A 17,054-nucleotide genomic window follows, 5' to 3' on the forward strand; every position below is an offset into this window, starting at 1 on the left:
AGTCATGAAAAGGTCCCCAAAAATTGTCGAGGAAGGTCGAAAGGATGCCGAAATGGACTTTCCAGGCGGCGTGCCAAGCGTTGTCTGCACTCTGTCATCATCGCGACTTCCCTGAAACGGGGATACCTTTGACCATCCAGCTTGACTTGAGCTTAGGCATTCCATAACCACTTTTTTGCAGGTAAGTGAAAGTCGGTGAAATACATTTTCTGAGCTCGAACATAGCTAACTCGATTGCAGAAATAATAATATACCCCCTTCTCTCCTGACTTCTGCCTGTCTCCCTATCAATACCTCACAACCACACACAAAATGCGTTTCGCTCCCGTCGTCCTGGCACTGCCTGCCATGGCAGCTGCCCAGCAGCAAGTCCCTCTCTTCGAGCAGGCCAAGGGCTGGTTCAACAACATCGTCGGTGCCGCTTCCTCGAGCGTCACTTCTGCCAGCTCAGCAGCTGCTTCGGCCGCATCTGGTGTTCCCAACCCCGTCCACGCCGCCGCTGGCAAGGTCCAAGAGCTCACTGTCACCGACTTGACCAAGGAGAACTACAACGAGGTCCTGAAGCCTGGCGCCGCAACTGCCAGCCCTGGCATTGAGGACTGGATGATCTACACCACTGGCGGCAACCGCACTTGCTTTGGCATGTGTGCCCGCGCTGATGTTGAGTGGACCAAGGCTCTCCCGCTCCTCTCTGCTGTCCCCAGCGCTCCCCAGCTCGGTCGTCTCGACTGCGAGAAGGAGCCTCAGCTTTGCAACGCATGGGGTGTTGGTGCTCCCAGCGTTATCTACATGCAGCTTCCTCAGCCTCTTCCCGACCAGACCACCCCTGCCACCACTGTCTACTACCTTCCCTTGAACCGCACCACCGTCTCCGCTCAGGACATTGTTGAGATTGCCACTGAGAAGACTTTCCTCAAGGAAAAGACTCCTTACGAGGGCTTCTTCCACCCCTTCAACGGCTTGCTCGCTCAGACTGGTCTTGCCATTCCTTTCGGTTGGGTCGTTTACGGTTTCTCTGTCATGCCCAGCTGGGCCTTGATGATTGGCATTTCCTTCTTCTCCAGAACCTTCATGTAAGTTGCTCCCATTGTTCGTGCAAACAAGAATCTTGATATACTGACATTTATGACAGGAGCAAGAGAATGGGTCCCCAGGGTGGTGCTGGCGCCAGAGCCGCTGCCCCTGCCGGTCGTACTCAGTAAACAACAAAATCGCAAACAGTATACAGGATAGCGTGTCTTAAGGAGAATCACAGACACAGAAAAATAGCAAAAAGCACACAAGAATGTGAAACGGCCGAGTGGGAGGAAGCAAAAAGTGTAATAACCTGCGTTGCGTTGTTTGAATACTGCTCGTTCTTACTTTGGAGAGGAGTTCTTTGCGAGTACGCTGCAAGCGCTTTTTCCCCACGACACGCACTGTGGATTTGTTATATAGTGAATATAATCGCCTTCTTGTTCAGTCAAGCAATCTCGCAGACTCCTATGAGTGCCTGTTTATGTATATGACCAACAGACAGTCCAACCTGACTTGGTTTTGTATTTCCGAGAAGAGAAAGTAGGATGATTGATAAAGCTTGATTCTCATGTATTGAAGACTGCTTTTCTTGAGTGATACTGAAAGACAGAATGTCGCTGATTCAAAATAAACTCCTGACCCAATGCTTGGCTTGCGCCCATGTGTCTGTCCAATCCAACCCATAATAACCCTAGACCCAACCCTTAGAACAACGCCATGAAAGAAAACATAAGAAAGTTGGTGAGTTCAGGAAGGTTTACTCCTCCATGAGCTCGACAGGAGGACGAGCAGTGTGGGTGATAGGCTTCTGCACATCCATGCCAAAGGTCTCTTCTGTAGGCGAAGCCTCACAACTGGTATCCTCAACAGCAATAGCAGGCAGATGGGGCGAGTGACCTTGCTCAACAGGCGAGTAGACAATGGTCCTCGAGTCAGCTCTGCTTCTCGTCACAGCAGGAGCAGAGACAGGGGCGGTCTTGACATCCTCAGCTTGCTCGATGTGTTGCGCCTGCTCATCTTCAGGCACAGACGACAATCTGTGCAGTGCCTCTGCCAAGTCCTCAGCGTGGACCTCCTTGTTAGGAGGGTCTTCGTGGCGGGACTCCCAGCCATGGGGAGGCGAAGGGGGAGGCGAAATGAAGAACAGTTTTCCAGTTCCTGGCGCCTTCAAGTGTTGGTCTTCTTGAGTAGTGATTTTTGTCTCTGCGCCAAAGTAGACACGGATGCGTTGGCCTAGCACATTCTCGCCATCGAGCTTTGTGCGGATGTCGATTGCGGCGTCGACATTGTAGAAGGAGGCGATGATGCGACGGAAGGATTTTAGAGGCGAGAAGGAGTAGGTTGTTGCGTGGCTGTCGAGAGCAGCCTTGATGCTTGCAAGGTTTGTGGCGCCGAAGATGGCAGGGTCGTTTAGGCCGGTGATGATCAGGGTATTTGAAGGTACGGGGATTGTGGATAATTGCGGTAGGTCGCTAAGGTCGATAGAAAGCGAGGGCGAGTGCTTGCGCTTTGTGGGCGAGGATGAAGGCGATGAGGCGTGAGGAGACATTGGTGGTGTTTGAAGCGAAGTGACTGCAGCCATGTTGCTACTGAATATTATGGGAAGTGACGCCGGGGCGAGATGGTCGGGCTTTGGCTTGATATGTCCGTTGGATAAACGACCAGGTACCAATTGTGCTTTATCTTTTTTCTGCGTTGCTTTTGTCGGTGGTTTGTTTGCTTTGTTCTGTAGGGTGCTGATAAGATGTCTGTCCTTTCCCCTCCGATAGGCGGACTATGTAGCATTTACATATGGGCATGGTGGTTGCACTGCCTCGTTCACCTCGTTCGACCATGCAACCGTTTACACCGTCATGCTCGCGTGCACGGACTCTGTATGCGATGGCTCAGCCGCCGAAGCTTCCGGACCTGCTCAAAGCGACCGAAGGGGACTCTCCCGTTCGCGCCATGGCTGTGACTGTTTGACCATTTGTCTCTCTACACAGGCCAGCTGCCGCAGCACTCTCGCTCCGATTGTCTTTGCTTTCCAAAAACTGAGACCTGACTCAAGACAGCCTAGACACATGCGACTTAACCCTGCGTCGTCTAAATGGAATTGCATACAGTGCCTACACGGACCTACTCGGTCCCTTGCCTCCTCTCTAAGCCTCACAACTTGCCACTTCCACCTCATTCTTTGCACAGCTTTTGCATCCCACAGACCAAGCGCTGGGCATTTGCTTGGAAACGCAGAGCAAAGAAATCAGAACAAATTCTTTCTATCCCATTCGCTGTACACAGCCCCAAATTTCTTTGTAACCCGCGGGTCCTTGTCGCGACTATTTACCGCTGCCTGTTCAGAGTGATAACCTAAACCCATACTCAGCCCCAGAGCGGCCGCTGTTTCTCCACAAGAATCACACGTCGCTTGTCAAAATAAGGAAGGTCATGTAACGACAACCACTCTGTTGTTGCAACTTTACTATCTCCAAGCGGCATATAGCAGTCTGCAGGCCTATCGTGACGCAGAATGCCAATTGGTATCAGAGGTATTTGGCCGAGAGCCGCTGTCTTCTCACATTCCAAACACAAACCTCTAATCCAGAAAACACATGCGCAATCCTACAGCTACACGCGTGGCATGTTCCACATATGAGAAGTTCACCTTGCGTAATACGCTCGTTGGACCCTTGTGTCGAGCACATCGAGCCCTTGCTACTTCGCCTTGCTGATCGATCCTGACGGATACAACTACACAAAGGCAGCAAGATAGCCAAGTGCCATGCACATTCCTCCAGGACTTTAAGAAGACGCGTCTCTTGTCAGAGCTTGCGTAAAGTCTAACGACTCTGCTCCGCCTTGTTAAACGATCCTCGCATAGCCATATCGGTTGCTTATAACAGTCTTGTACTGCCACAGCCCTTCAGTAAGATCTCGCTGCCACGCCTTACTGTTCGGTTTTGGTGATCGTCACAGCAATAAAACCAACCTGCCTGCCATTCTTGACGACTTCGACTGAGCAACTCATAGGTCATTCGGTGTGTGTCGCTTCATGCTAACAGACAGCACACGTCCCAATACTGAAACAAGTCAGCATCGCACGTGGAAGATTCGCAAGCTCATCCTTACAGTTTTGAATCCTCTTGAACACGGCCTTGTCCTCCTCCGTGACATCGCAGTCGACGAGTTCGAGAACAACAGTGTCTTTATACGAGTCGAAATAGAGAATCTCTGCAGTACTCCAGATATCGTCCAACTCGGCCATAGGTATGGCTGAAAGAAGACGAAGTGATTCGAGGCCCATTCCGTGGCTTAGGCAAGTGCTTAGAATGTGCATCCGCCAGATGTATGTGGATAATCTTGTGTCGTTCATGAAAACACGAACGTGCTTGACACGCGCGAGAACAACTTGTGTCAGACCGTGTGTGATTTGGCTCCTCCCAGACGTCAATTGGAGCTGATACTTGGGAAGTAAATGAGTTTCGAGAGGGCGGTTACTCTGATACCAACAGCTGTCGAAGCTGATATCGAACCTTGTCTGGTTATAAAGGATTGGGAAAGTTTCTTGGAAGATCAGTCTGCAATTACGCAAAAGACTAGGGCGATGGTGTGGCTCGATATCGCGGTTTCCTTTTGCATTGTGTAGGTCACCTAGCGCCAACGCAACACCAGTGTTGGCCTCGTAGGTCATTGTCCATCGAAAATTGTGGTATCCAATTGCATATTTGTAGATCATAAGCCTGATCTCGGTAGGTAGGTCCAGCAAGCAAGGAATTTGGTAAGGACGGATACATGTTAATGGAGTGGCAAGCAGTCATTTGCCATTACGGAGCTCCACAATGGATGGATTCATTGCCTCTCATGAAGACATATAGGCGCGGACCGCTCATGCTGCTTCTCAGAATCTGGAAAGACTTGACAGACGTATAACTAGAGGAGTTGGGTCGCAAGAAGTTGTGTTCATTTATGCAAGAGATGATGGGATGGGTAGATGACTCATGTACCATGCGTCAGAATAAGGTAACAAAGTCCAAGAAGGTCTCATTCGGGCTCCGAAAGCAGCAAGGTCGTAAAAATTGAGCAAGTTTGAGGTGTGGAATTTAGACGAATCGTCTTGGATGGGCAAAGCAAGAGCGATTACGCAAAGCTAGTATCCCGTCATCTCGTCACTGTCTTTGGCACATCTCTCGTGCAAAGGTTCCGTATACTATGCCTTGATCTCTTCGTTCGTCCGGGATAAACAAAATCTCGTTAGTCGTCTGTCGACCGGATTCACTCTCTGCGTGCGGCCTTGGAGATCATAAAAAATCTGGACTTCCCGTCACCTTGTTTGTCTTTAACACATCTCTCGTGCACCCATTCTGTACATCGTGCTTTTGTCCCTTGACATTCATCCGGGACAAGTAGAGACCTGTAGTCGATACATCGACCGGGGCTACAAAATCACCGTTGGCATAAGGCCCTTCAAAGATCTGGAAACATGGGTCGAGTATCCGTCACGAGAACAAAGAGTTATGGATTTATTCGTGCAATCATTCTCCATATCATATCTTTGTTATTACGTTCATCCGGGATAAGCAAAAAATGGTGATCGATACATCACCCGGCCTGAGAAGTTGCCGTCTGTATGTGACTTCGCGAACATCTAGCAAAGAAGCACTCGGTATGAAGATAAAGGATCTGTGGGAATATCTCGTGCAATCATTCCGTATACCATGCCTTTATCTCTACGTTTGTCCGGGATAAGTAGAGACTTGTGGTCGATACATCGACCGGGTCCGCGAAGCTACCGCCTACACGCGGCCTCGCAAATATTTGGAATACTAGGCTGAACAAGCAGACTAATTGCGCTCTCGGCTGACTTGACAGAGAAGTATTTAGCACGGAAACGAGGAGTTGTGGGTAAGGATCACACGAACAAAGCGGAGTTCATGAAGATCTGACCTTATAAGTGATGATCAATCTCTCGCTGGTGACGGCTCAGAGAGTGAAGTTAAGGTTGTACCATGAACTTTCAGTCACGTTTGAAGACTATGTTTGATCGAACAGAAGTGACTGCTTCTGGAAGTTGTATTGAGGCACATTCTGCTACTAATTTGAGCTAATGGTAATAAAGCTGCTATGCATCTTTCAAACCAAAATACAGACAGCGATCGGTATGCTGCTTGATACAGATAGTACAGTAGCAATTGCTGCCTTAGGAATTGGACGGAGCAACACGACTAGCCATAATAACCAGCTATCATTAACGACATTAAATGGCAAGTTCGGTCCACCAATCTTTCTTGCGATTTGAATCATCGCTCTTCTTGATTATGCTGATGGAATATTCTTGCACAGGCTCTGTAACAGATTAGCATGTATTTGCAAAACATAGTAGCGGTAACAATCACCTTCGAGAAGCTCCTTGAATCGTGCAATGTCCTCGTCCGTGTGATCGCTGTCGCCAAAGTCCAATGTAGCATTGCCATGGTGCGACCCAAGGCAGAAGAAATCCCCAAAGTCCTCTGCTCTCCAAAAAGAGTCCAGGGGGTTAGGTCCACTGAAAGCAAATCGTAGCGATTTGAGATGTCGCCCAGAATCTAGATACTTGCGCAAAAGGTAGAACCTCCAGAAGAGGATGCCTAATGCACTGTCGTCGAAGTGAATGCGAATATGTTTGACGGATTGGAGAACAGCTTGAGCCACGCTGAGAACATGTTCGCTTATCCACCAAGGCGTGACTGGAAGCCGGTACCTGTAGGGGAACTCAGACGCAAATCTTCGATAACGAAAATCAAAACGTGTTTGGTTGTATAGAATTGAATGTGCTTCTTGTGAGATCAACTTGCAGGTTCGCAAGAGGTTAACAGGACAACGACGAGGAATGACATCGGTTCCAACATTTGCATCATATTGGTCGCTCAGCATCAGCAGAGATTTATCGACGTTACAAGGTTTCACCGTCCAACAAACGTTTCGGTATCCGAACGCATAGCTATAGATCATGAGTCTGATCTCAGCAGGAAGGTCCAGCAAGCGGAACGGTTCAGGTTCATCCTGGCGAATGTGACTCGATGAAGCAGGAGGCAGATGTTTGGCGTCATGAAGGTCCATGATGGACAGAATCGCTACCTTTCAGGATCAGTTAACAGCAGGTCTGTGGTAGGACACGATTTACGTACGAAGTTCAGGACAGTCGACCAGAGCTGAACGGAGGAGAGGACAGGTGACGGAAGTGATTGTGACGTGGTGAAGCTATCGTTGGTGTGCACTGAGAAGGTTGGAGCACGAGCGAAGCGTGATGAGGCGAGAGATTGAAGATGGAGACAGATGGACGTGTTCAGCGCAAGACCGGCATGAAGTCGATCGAGTGAAGGCCAGTTTGGAAGCTGCATGTCAGAGCCAACTTTGACTTCAGTCACAGTCACTGAACTAGGCAAGAGCGATTGCGAATAACTTTTCTTGAAATTGCATCCTACAAAAGAGCGTAGGACTAACGGCGATCTGGCCAAATCAAGGACACCTGCAATGAGAGTGCCTGGCCTTAATAATCTACAAAGCTCTTTCAGAGACTGGCTTTTACTTTCAAGCAAGATTCTTCCAAGATCGCCCGTAGCGTACCTCTCTTCCCCTGGTAATAAAATATACAGTGTAGAAGATTCTCAAATCTGGCACTTTTCAGGCTCTTAACCCATGACCATGCCTCTGAGGCCGGACATGTCACCCTCCTTGGCGGCAATCTCGAAGTAAGAGTAGATGATGCTGAGATAATTGTTAGCTAATATCCAAATTCGAAGAACAAGTCAAAACTTACGTGACAGCCATGAGGATACCAGTACCGCTACCAAGAGCGCCGACAAGGTCACTGACAATGGAGAGAGCACCAATGCAGGCACCACCGAAGGCAGCAGCAGTAGGAATAACACGCTTGAGCTCACGGTACATGGACTCATCACGGTGACCGGCCATAACGAGACCCTGCTCCTTGAGCTGCTTGGCGACATCACGAGGGCTGGAACCGGAGACCTCGATCCAGGTCTTGGAGAAAGCGGCGCATGCAATGAGCATGTAGGCGATGAAGAGGGCGGTGTGGACGGGGTCAAGAAGGGCATCCTTGAAGTTGAGGGGAGGGGACCTGCGCAAGCATCGTTAGTAATCCGTTCACGCGACAAAAAAGCAGGTTGCAACTTACATGTAGTAGACAAGACCAGAGATGGGGAGCATCTGAGAAGATCCCTCGCGAGCCTCCCAGACTCCGATCATCTTAACCAAAAGGTTGTCGCTGAAGCGAGAGTAGAGCATCTGACTGACAAGGAAGACGTTGGAAGAGAGAGCCGACTGAAGCATAATGGGCATGTTGGAGGTGTAGAAGAGACGGACGGGGTAAGAACCGCGCATACCACGCTGGCGCGAGGACTTGACGGGGATTTCGACACGGAAACCCTGGAGGTAGATGACGGCGCTGAAAACGGCGATGGTAGCGATCAAGTTCATGACGTTGGGCAGGTTCTGGCGGTAGAAGGCCTCCTTGAGGGCAAGCTGCTTGTTGGGCCAGGTAACCAAAAGGTGGACAAGGGCGATGATGGCACCCTCGAACTCAGGACCTCTGCCAGTGTTGATGGTGGTAGGCGAGAAAGCCTTCCAGACGATCGACTCGCAGATGTTGGTAGCGATGAAGAGCGAGATACCACTGCCGAGACCGTAACCCTTCTGGAGGAGCTCATCGAGGAGGATGACGATCAGAGCGGCGGTAAGGAGCTGAACAACGAGGAGAACGCAGATACCAGCACCAAGGTCGGAGGGCTGACCGTAGAGACCGGTGAGGACGTAGACGCAGGCTTGACCGAAGGACAGGATAATGGCGAGGAGCTAGAGATATCAGTGTTGGCTCCTCTCAATACGTAGTTTTGCAGGAGCTCACCTTCTGTGCAGTCTGGTAGAGTTCACGGTCGGCCTTGAGGTCAAGGTTGACGTCAATGAGGTGGGTACCAGCAAGAAGCTACCAAGTTTGTCAGAACCGCCTATTCTCTGATTTTGTAGCTTTTGAGCATCTTTTGCGCACCTGGAAGACCATGCCGGAAGAAATGATAGGGGTGATACCCAGTTCCATGAGAGTACCTCTGTTACTGGCCATCATCATTCTGAGCCAGTAGAGCGGGTCAGAGGTGTCTGAGCTGCATCAGTATTGCTGTCGCGAGCCAGATTGTGTGTCTGTAGCTCACCAGAGGACACAATGCCGTAGAGGGGCATCTGTGACATGACCAAGAAGATCAGGAGAGTGACACCAGTCCATATCAGGCGCTGCTGGAAGGGAGTCTTGGTCTCGGGGACGGCGATCTCAGGAATCAGGGGGGTGAAAGGCTTCACCAAGTCGAGGAAGCGTACTGCGAGCACCACATGTTAGTCGTCGTGCGACAGACGTGTCAATTGACGTGCTTGGTTGCGCCAGTATTGTACGTGTTGCGACTCTGCGAAGGCATTGCTGCGGAGCACGTTGCAGGTTGTAGACTTACGACCGCTCATGTTGACAGTCTCTCTATTCGAACCGGAGGGAGTGACGACGAATGGAGATGAATCAATGGGGGAGGGGAGTCAACTACCAACTCAATCTCCTAAAGCTCCAGAGTGAGGCCAGCTGGCGAGCGACCAGCGGCTGGACCCGTTGCGGAATCTTGGCGACCATCTCCGCCATTCTCAGCCCCTTGACCATCTCGTCACACTGCCGTGTGTTTCAAGACTGGACCTTTTGCGCACAGAGGATCAACGTGTTCATACCTACACTAAGGACAGATCTCAGGTCGTCTTATTGTCTAGGAGTATCAATGGCCTGTCACGACTCCTGGCTCATAACCAATCAATGACCTCATAGGATAACATCGACAACACCCTAATCCGCATAGTGGTTTCTGTAGTACTTCTTGTGCTGCTCCAGGAAGAGGAATGTTGCCACAGTGTGAGGCCCCAATCTGATGAAAGCTGGAAGCTATCCACGGAACATCCATCCTGGTCCTTCAAGTCTGTGTACTGTCTTGATCGTGTTCCACATGCCGACGCGTTCATCCTTAGCCATGATTCGCGTCTTCAGCACGTCGAAGGGATTGCACAGAGTTGTCGCAACGAGACCTGCGAGAGTACTGGCGGCGATGTGTGTCATGGTACCATCATGCATCTCGGTCTGCGCCAGTATCTCCATTTTGAACACGTCGTATCCAGCCAGTTGCCCAGCTGTCATCAATACTCCTCTTCCAAGATTAGGCACCATGCCTCTAAAGACACTCTGTTTCCAGCCTTCTTCGCGTACGATGGTGATGAATCCACTGATCGCATTTCCGTAATTGTGGCGTTCAGCAGGCAGTAAAGCAGCATCATTCTGCATACGGACGTTCAAGATGTCGGCGGGGTTCCCAACAATACTGCCCACTAGACCAGAGACCGCTGCGAGACCGACAAGTAGGGTATGTGGAGCCTTTACACCGTCGTCCTCGGCCATGTACTTGAGTTTTTCGTAGGTTGCGAAACGTGCAGTCGAGTAGGTGAGTTGACGTAGAATGGATGCCGAGATGCCACGATACAAGCCAGCTATGCCCTCGCTTTTGTAGATATGCTTGAAGGTTTCGGCCATATCAAGGGCTCCCTTCTGATGCTGTGCCTGTAGGCGAACCTTGACTGAATGACATCAGCAGCAGCAAGGTACTTTTGTCTTTGTGAAGCTCATACCTAGATCAAGCGGGTGGGAGAACAGGGCAGCCATGGCTGAAGATGTACCACCGAACTACAGCGGATACTTGATTGGGCCATTACCGTAGTCGTTGCTTTTCGCGATAGCTTTAGTGATGCCACTGTTGTCAGTTGCTGGGATAGCGGGAGCAGGTATGGCTGGAAAGATAGTCATGATTGCAAATGTTCGTAGACGATATTAGTCGAAAAGCGTAAGAAGGTTCCAAACAACGACGAGGCAGGAATACCAACTTCAGATTCGTGCCACAATAGAAAGAGATACAGACAATCTCAAAAAAGACAAGAACTGCATCGTACTTGCCTTTGCTGTCGCGAAACTAGATAAAAGGCTCGAAAAACATTGTGAAGGGAGGCACCCTGACATAAAGGACGCACTGACCTCCCAAAGCTTTCTTCCGGCCTTCGTCCCAGGATCGAGCATTGCATACATTCAAGTCAATTGCAATTTGCAATTTCCTTTCAGATATGATGGTCAATCTTACGTCCGTTCGAGCGTCTGTCTCGCTGTGTGGAAGATGCGCAAAAATTACCAATAGAGTGTCAATTGCGTCGTTGACAGTTTCGCGGCGACACAATAGCTCAGGTCAGTCATGAACAAATTCATTATTCGAAAGGATGGCGAGCACGAAAAGAACGCGCAGGGTCGAAGAGACATTCCCATCTCTGAGATTCTCTTGGGTGTTGCTTTTTCAACTATCACTGTCTCATCGCAATCGGATGCTTCTTACTCTCAGACAGACCACAAAAGTAACGATAGTTTCGTATGCTAACAGTAAAATGTAGATTCAAAGCAGAGAGAGTTGACAATTCATGGCAAAAGTTACCCATCAGACTCGTGGACAAATGTGCCGAGCACTATCCTCGAGAATGTATCACGAAAGCTGCACCAGCAGGACAATCATCCAATTTCAATCACAAGAAAGTTGATCGAGTCTCGCTTTCCGGGATATCAACATCACAATGAGTTTGATCCTGTGGTGACCGTGGGGCAAAATTTTGACTCTCTGGGCTTCCCACTTGATCATCCTGGACGTTCTCGAACAGACACCTACTACATTAACAAGGATACTGTGTTACGGACACACACATCTGCACATCAAGCTGACGTCTTCCGCGCCAACACCAGCGACGGATTCACCATCTCGGCCGATGTTTACCGTAGAGATGCCATCGACCGCTCGCACTATCCTGTCTTCCACCAGATGGAAGGCGCAATGACATGGGATCGTAATGCTCTACCTGAAGGAAAGACACTCGCGCAGCAGATTTGGGAAGATGTAGAAAAGCTGCCCAAGCCCGATATTGTTGTCGAAGACCCAAATCCTACCACTCACCCTGAACGTAATCCTCTGCAGAAGCCTCACACTCAGGAAGAAGCCGAAGCTGTCGCAGCGCATCTAAAGCGCTCTCTTGAGAATGTCGTTGTTGAGATCTTCTCGAAAGCCAAGGAGGCAGCAGCTGCATCTGCCATCGACGAAGTCCGCAACCAAGCTCAATCACAGGAGCCTCTCAAGGTCCGCTGGATAGAAGCATACTTTCCCTTCACTTCACCCTCATGGGAGCTCGAGATCTTCTGGCAGGGTGACTGGCTCGAAGTCCTTGGCTGCGGTGTCATCTCTCAACCACTTCTCGACAACGCTGACGCACCATCAAGAGTTGGCTGGGCTTTCGGTATTGGTCTTGAGAGAATTACTATGCTGCTCTACGAAATCCCCGACATTCGTCTCTTCTGGAGCAAAGACTCTCGCTTCTTGTCTCAATTCGATGAGAAGAAGATTCGTCGTTTCGTGCCCTTCTCCAAATACCCCGCTGCACCCCGCGATGTCGCTTTCTGGCTGCCCAAGAGCGCCGCTCAAGATGATGTCGTTACTGCTACCGCCTCGAACACATCAACCACGCCTTCTCCTGCTGGTGGTCTCGCATCCGAGGCAGCTGCACCCGCTCTTGCATTCCATGAGAACGACATTATGGAGATCGTGCGTAGTGCTGCTGGAGATTCTGTCGAAGATGTTACTCTGGTTGATGAGTTCACTCACCCAAAGACAGGCCGCAGAAGTCTGTGCTACAGAATCAACTACCGCAGCCTTGAAAGCACATTGACCAAGGAGCAAGCAAATGAGATGCACGAAAAGATCCGACAAGAGCTTGTTAGTAAGTTTGGAGTCGAATTGAGATAATAAATAGACTCCCTTCTGAGGGCAATATGTCGCCGAAGAGGGCGCGGGATGTCTTGTATATGAGTTGTATCACATATATGGTTCGAAGTCGTTGTAATGCTTGGTGCAGTGAAAAACTCGCTTCTGGAAAACGAGGCGAGGATGTATCTTTAATCCTTTTTTTCTATTTTCGCATTACAATTGGTTGATCTAGCGAGCAAAATCCTCAAGAATTGAAGCCGAAGTATTTTGAGAAACGAATCATTATCTTCTCGTCTCCAGTCGCATGGTTCTCTTTGTCGATAGATCGATTTTTTTTCTCTCGCTTCTCTCCAAAATTCGAATTGACGTAGAGCTTGACATGACGTGCGCTCGATGTCTCTGTTGTGCACGAGCGCGCCAACATGAACGTCAAGCGTCGAGCAAGCCGTGAAGGATGTGTTTGTGGACAAACGAACGCGGCGGTCAAAGCTGCTTGTCGATGCTGCTTCTCTCGAGGGCTTCTGACAGCTCTGGTCTGTCCTTCAACAAGACAATGGCCTCTTGATAGCCCATCCACCTTCTCTTGCGCTTGTGGCTCTCCGGCCACTCCTCCTTGACCTCGGCGACTGTGGCTTCGAAAAAGTGGTATGCGGCCTTGGGAGCCTTCTCGGTAAGTTGCTCCGGTTTCCTCTTTTCGGGGATCTTGCCCAAGTCGGCGTGAATTTTACAGATGGCGCCAGCTTCCTCCCAGGCCTCGCGACAGGCGGCTTCTTCGACGGTCTCGTCAACTTCCCAACCGCCTTTGGGAAGGACCCAGCCGCCACGGCGCATTGACTGGATGAGTAGGACAGACTTGCGGTCGTTGGAGAGCGGCACAATGCCAGCGACGAGACGTTCGCCTTGAGATCCGTATCCTTTGTCAAGTAGTCAGTACAAAGTGGGTAGGTAACTGGCTTCTCAGCGATCGAACGCACTCTGGTTCTCCCTGCCGACACGAGCCTCCATGGGCCGCTCAACGCTCAAGTCTTGTGTCATATTGTTCACTGAAGCCACTTCTGGGAGGCTGAAAGGATTGACGAGTAGAGGTCGTCTGTCGACGGTCGAGGTGTACGGCTCACGTGTCCGGTCAAATAAAGTCTATGGCGTTCGACAGAGGCTGAGTCACACTGTAGAATGAATGTGGGAGTAAGTGGTTGGTGAGAGAAGGATCGAAAGGGAGGATCTGAAGGTCAGACCCGTTCGCGGCGGGTGACTGCTATCGGAGCGTGCAAATCATGTAGGTAGCGGTCTTGTTGTGTAGTCAATTACAGAAGGGGTCTGGGGTTGTCAAATTCGAGATCAGCGGATGAGGCTCTGCCGAGCGACGAGAAAGTGCCTGCCTGCCCGCTGAACCTTCTCAACATTAAATATTAACAGAACTATGATACTTTCACTCTTTGCCTAGTGCTGTAGTGAGCAGTAGCTTGCATGTGTATTTGTATATCCAGTAAGAGTCGATGAGCTACGAGTACCGAGACTGCATGAACCACCGCCGTCTAGACAGCCTCTCACATGCTGCTGCATCGTCACTCAGAATTTCGAGACTCCACGTATCGCTACTGCTTTTGCATACTGTATCCCCTCAATCCAATCCAAATACTTGAACCCAACTCTTTCTGCCATTGTTGCCCACTTTGAAACTGCCTTGACTGACAGACACCCCACTGTCGCGCGTTTCGTCCCTCTTGACCTGTCATTAGCCACCGACGCAACCGCGAAAATGCCCGCCGCCACGACACTTCTTACACCCATTGGTATGTCCAAGCAAAACAACCCAATAAGAAGGGCGCATCAAAGCACATGCTTTGATGTCAGTTTCTAAAGTCCCGCTATGCAGCATGTAGGCTCCACTTCTGTAATTGTTTTAGGCTGACAGTCAAACCCCTCCAGGATATCAGCCAGGTGATACCCCTCACAAGCCTTGTACAGTCCTGAACAAAATGTTGACATTTGTGAAAAGGCGATTGTGGTTACTGCAAAGGCGAAGATTCAAGTCAGAGAACCCCAAAATCTCGTGTGTATCGATTACCTGATGGACAAACCCCTCCTATCAATTATCGTCGCCATTTACCTTCACATGCAGATGTTCTGACAATCGCAGGTGGTTCGTACTACGTTATTACAAAATCTCTGAGTGCCCAAGTATACCAAGATTTGGTCGACCGAGGATGGAGAAGGTAAGCAGTCTTGTACATTCAAGATATAGAGAAGCTACAGCTTAAAGATCTGGGCACTGGTACCTACATCGCTTGCTGAGCACCACTACAGATTCGCAAGAGGAGTGTTTAGGCTGACAGTTGTATAGGTCCGGCAATCTCATCTACAAACCTGATGTATACCGGTCATGCTGTCCTCACTACACCATCAGGTCAGTAATGCATCCTCCTCTTCAGCTGAATTCGCTGACGAATCATCTAGACTGCCTGCACAATCTCTCGCTACAAACACCAACCAACGGAAGGCTCTGAACAGCTGGAACAAGTTTGTGCTTGGGGAAGAGTACATCAAGGAGACTGCCAAGCGCTTTCCCAAGACAAAAGAGTAAGTTTAGCAAGTTTATGTGCTCGACTGGGTTAGCGACTGAAGTTCTATTCTAGAGAGAAAGCTCGACAGAGAAATGGCTTCGATCTATTGCATACAGTCCATGAAGCAGAAGTCGATCAACTAAAGCCCGTTGCTCCAGCCCATCGCTTCAAAGTCACTCTGGAGCCCGATGATTGCACCGAGGAGAAGTTCCAAGTCTACAAAAACTATCAGATCCATGTCCACCACGACGAGCCTGGAGAAGTCACTAAGAAAGGGTTCGAGCGCTTCCTCTGCAAGTCTCCTATAGCTCGGGAGACAGTAACGAAAAATGGCAAAGAGATGCGCCTTGGATCATACCATCAATGCTATCGACTCGATGGCCGACTGATCGCTGTTGGCGTACTTGATCTGTTGCCGCATGCTGTCAGTGGAGTCTACTTCATGTACCATCAAGACTTTGAGAAGTGGAGTTTTGGCAAGCTCAGTGCGATGAGGGAAGCTGCACTTGCGCTTGAAGGTGGCTACGAGTTCTACTACATGGGCTACTACATTCACAACTGCATCAAGATGCGGTACAAGGGCGATTACAAGCCACAATATGTGTTGGATCCTGAGACATACGAGTGGAACCCGCTGGATGGAGAACTGCGCAAGCTGATGGGCCAGCAAAAGTATGTCTCTTTATCTCGCGAGCGCAAACACAAGGGAGGCGAAGAAGGCACTCCATATCTGCTAGACACACCAGCAGAAGTGGCTGCCAGTCCGGAAGATCTGTTCGAATGGGGCATGCCAGGGATGATGAGCTCTACAGATGTCGAAGCACAAGTAGACATGGACAAGATACGCCTTCACATCAGCAAAGGCATGACGGTATATACAGAGGACCTCGTGGCGTGGGAGAGCGGCGGTATCGAAGACCCTAGCTCTATTAAGGGAGTGGTTGGAAGATATGCAGCCATGGTGGGACCTGAAGTTGCTAGGACAGCTATTTTGGATTTCTCTGGACACTAGCTGGGGTCAGCAGCATTTTATGAAATCGACTTCTCCCATATCCTATATGCTCAAGCTTGTAATATGTATAGTTGTAAAAATGCACAATGATAGTGAGTAACAGAGGGTATCCACCCTCGAGTCATCAAGAGTGTGGGGAAAAGCGGAGTTAATAATTGGCAAAAGGCGGAGAAAATTTGAGAGGACACGCGATGTGATATTGTGGCCAGCGTGTTGCTTTGATCTTGTGTATCAATCGAATTTTGGAAGGCAGGACAGACATCTCAACATAAGTAACCATTTCTGATTGTCATTGACGAAAGTCAGAAAGCTGATGGCCGGACAACGAGGGCTGCGGAGATGGTTGTGACTGCCGTTTTGGTCAAGTGCTGTTGAGGCCGACGGCAGACTCCGTACATGACGCTGCTCAACTTCTTTTTGTCTGTTCAAGCGGTGATCACTGGGAACGAGTGGGTTCGAGAACATCAAAGAGATAGTGGGAGATAAGGGCATGATGGGTTTCAACAATTCAATGTTCGCGGAGCCATGGTAGAGAAGAGTCGATTCATGAGAGGATACTTTCCTTCAACGTGAAAATGTTCACTAGGACACGTGAAGTGGTGGTCGCTGACCATTCTGGAGAGA

General features: G+C 49.7%; 9 protein-coding genes across 9 annotated transcripts; 3 read left to right on the forward strand and 6 right to left on the reverse strand.

Annotated features, from left to right (window-relative positions):
• Nucleotides 1-312: 312 nt before the first annotated feature.
• On the forward strand, nt 313-1,077 carry M437DRAFT_60405 (uncharacterized protein; the record flags this gene model as incomplete). The annotated part of the gene is made up of 1 exon (XM_041023751.1): nt 313-1,077. One exon carries the CDS (start codon nt 313-315, stop codon nt 1,075-1,077), a length of 765 nt encoding a protein of 254 aa, XP_040875029.1.
• A 706-nt stretch (nt 1,078-1,783) lies between these two features.
• On the reverse strand, nt 1,784-2,536 carry M437DRAFT_11019 (Calcipressin; the record flags this gene model as incomplete). The annotated part of the gene is made up of 1 exon (XM_041018588.1): nt 1,784-2,536. A coding segment is annotated over one exon (753 nt), but the record flags the coding sequence as incomplete, so codon positions are not given.
• A 1,484-nt stretch (nt 2,537-4,020) lies between these two features.
• M437DRAFT_70343 (uncharacterized protein) lies at nt 4,021-4,687 on the reverse strand (the record flags this gene model as incomplete). Its single annotated transcript, XM_041025435.1, has 2 exons — nt 4,021-4,076; nt 4,126-4,687. 2 exons carry the CDS (start codon nt 4,685-4,687, stop codon nt 4,021-4,023), a joined length of 618 nt encoding a protein of 205 aa, XP_040875031.1.
• Nucleotides 4,688-6,250: 1,563 nt separating this feature from the next.
• Nucleotides 6,251-7,373, reverse strand: M437DRAFT_88992 (uncharacterized protein; the record flags this gene model as incomplete). The annotated part of the gene is made up of 3 exons (XM_041028939.1): nt 6,251-6,339; nt 6,390-7,110; nt 7,161-7,373. The coding sequence occupies 3 exons, from the start codon at nt 7,371-7,373 to the stop codon at nt 6,251-6,253; spliced, it is 1,023 nt and encodes a 340-aa protein (XP_040875032.1).
• A 291-nt stretch (nt 7,374-7,664) lies between these two features.
• Nucleotides 7,665-9,501, reverse strand: M437DRAFT_88993 (SecY protein; the record flags this gene model as incomplete). The annotated part of the gene is made up of 7 exons (XM_041028940.1): nt 7,665-7,740; nt 7,793-8,113; nt 8,171-8,847; nt 8,900-8,977; nt 9,041-9,147; nt 9,201-9,362; nt 9,492-9,501. 7 exons carry the CDS (start codon nt 9,499-9,501, stop codon nt 7,665-7,667), a joined length of 1,431 nt encoding a protein of 476 aa, XP_040875033.1.
• Nucleotides 9,502-9,865: 364 nt separating this feature from the next.
• On the reverse strand, nt 9,866-10,729 carry M437DRAFT_79361 (mitochondrial carrier; the record flags this gene model as incomplete). Its single annotated transcript, XM_041027162.1, has 3 exons — nt 9,866-9,961; nt 10,004-10,644; nt 10,696-10,729. The coding sequence occupies 3 exons, from the start codon at nt 10,727-10,729 to the stop codon at nt 9,866-9,868; spliced, it is 771 nt and encodes a 256-aa protein (XP_040875034.1).
• A 577-nt stretch (nt 10,730-11,306) lies between these two features.
• M437DRAFT_88995 (phenylalanyl-tRNA synthetase) lies at nt 11,307-12,893 on the forward strand (the record flags this gene model as incomplete). The annotated part of the gene is made up of 2 exons (XM_041028941.1): nt 11,307-11,463; nt 11,500-12,893. The coding sequence occupies 2 exons, from the start codon at nt 11,307-11,309 to the stop codon at nt 12,891-12,893; spliced, it is 1,551 nt and encodes a 516-aa protein (XP_040875035.1).
• A 444-nt stretch (nt 12,894-13,337) lies between these two features.
• M437DRAFT_60429 (uncharacterized protein) lies at nt 13,338-13,889 on the reverse strand (the record flags this gene model as incomplete). Its single annotated transcript, XM_041023755.1, has 2 exons — nt 13,338-13,768; nt 13,829-13,889. 2 exons carry the CDS (start codon nt 13,887-13,889, stop codon nt 13,338-13,340), a joined length of 492 nt encoding a protein of 163 aa, XP_040875036.1.
• A 724-nt stretch (nt 13,890-14,613) lies between these two features.
• Nucleotides 14,614-16,430, forward strand: M437DRAFT_60384 (arginine-tRNA-protein transferas-like protein 1; the record flags this gene model as incomplete). Its single annotated transcript, XM_041023748.1, has 7 exons — nt 14,614-14,647; nt 14,784-14,795; nt 14,854-14,886; nt 14,995-15,070; nt 15,199-15,261; nt 15,312-15,434; nt 15,491-16,430. The coding sequence occupies 7 exons, from the start codon at nt 14,614-14,616 to the stop codon at nt 16,428-16,430; spliced, it is 1,281 nt and encodes a 426-aa protein (XP_040875037.1).
• Nucleotides 16,431-17,054: the final 624 nt, after the last annotated feature.

This window comes from Aureobasidium melanogenum (assembly GCF_000721775.1).
Source record: "Aureobasidium melanogenum CBS 110374 unplaced genomic scaffold scaffold_39, whole genome shotgun sequence".
Classification (NCBI taxonomy): domain Eukaryota; kingdom Fungi; phylum Ascomycota; class Dothideomycetes; order Dothideales; family Saccotheciaceae; genus Aureobasidium; species Aureobasidium melanogenum.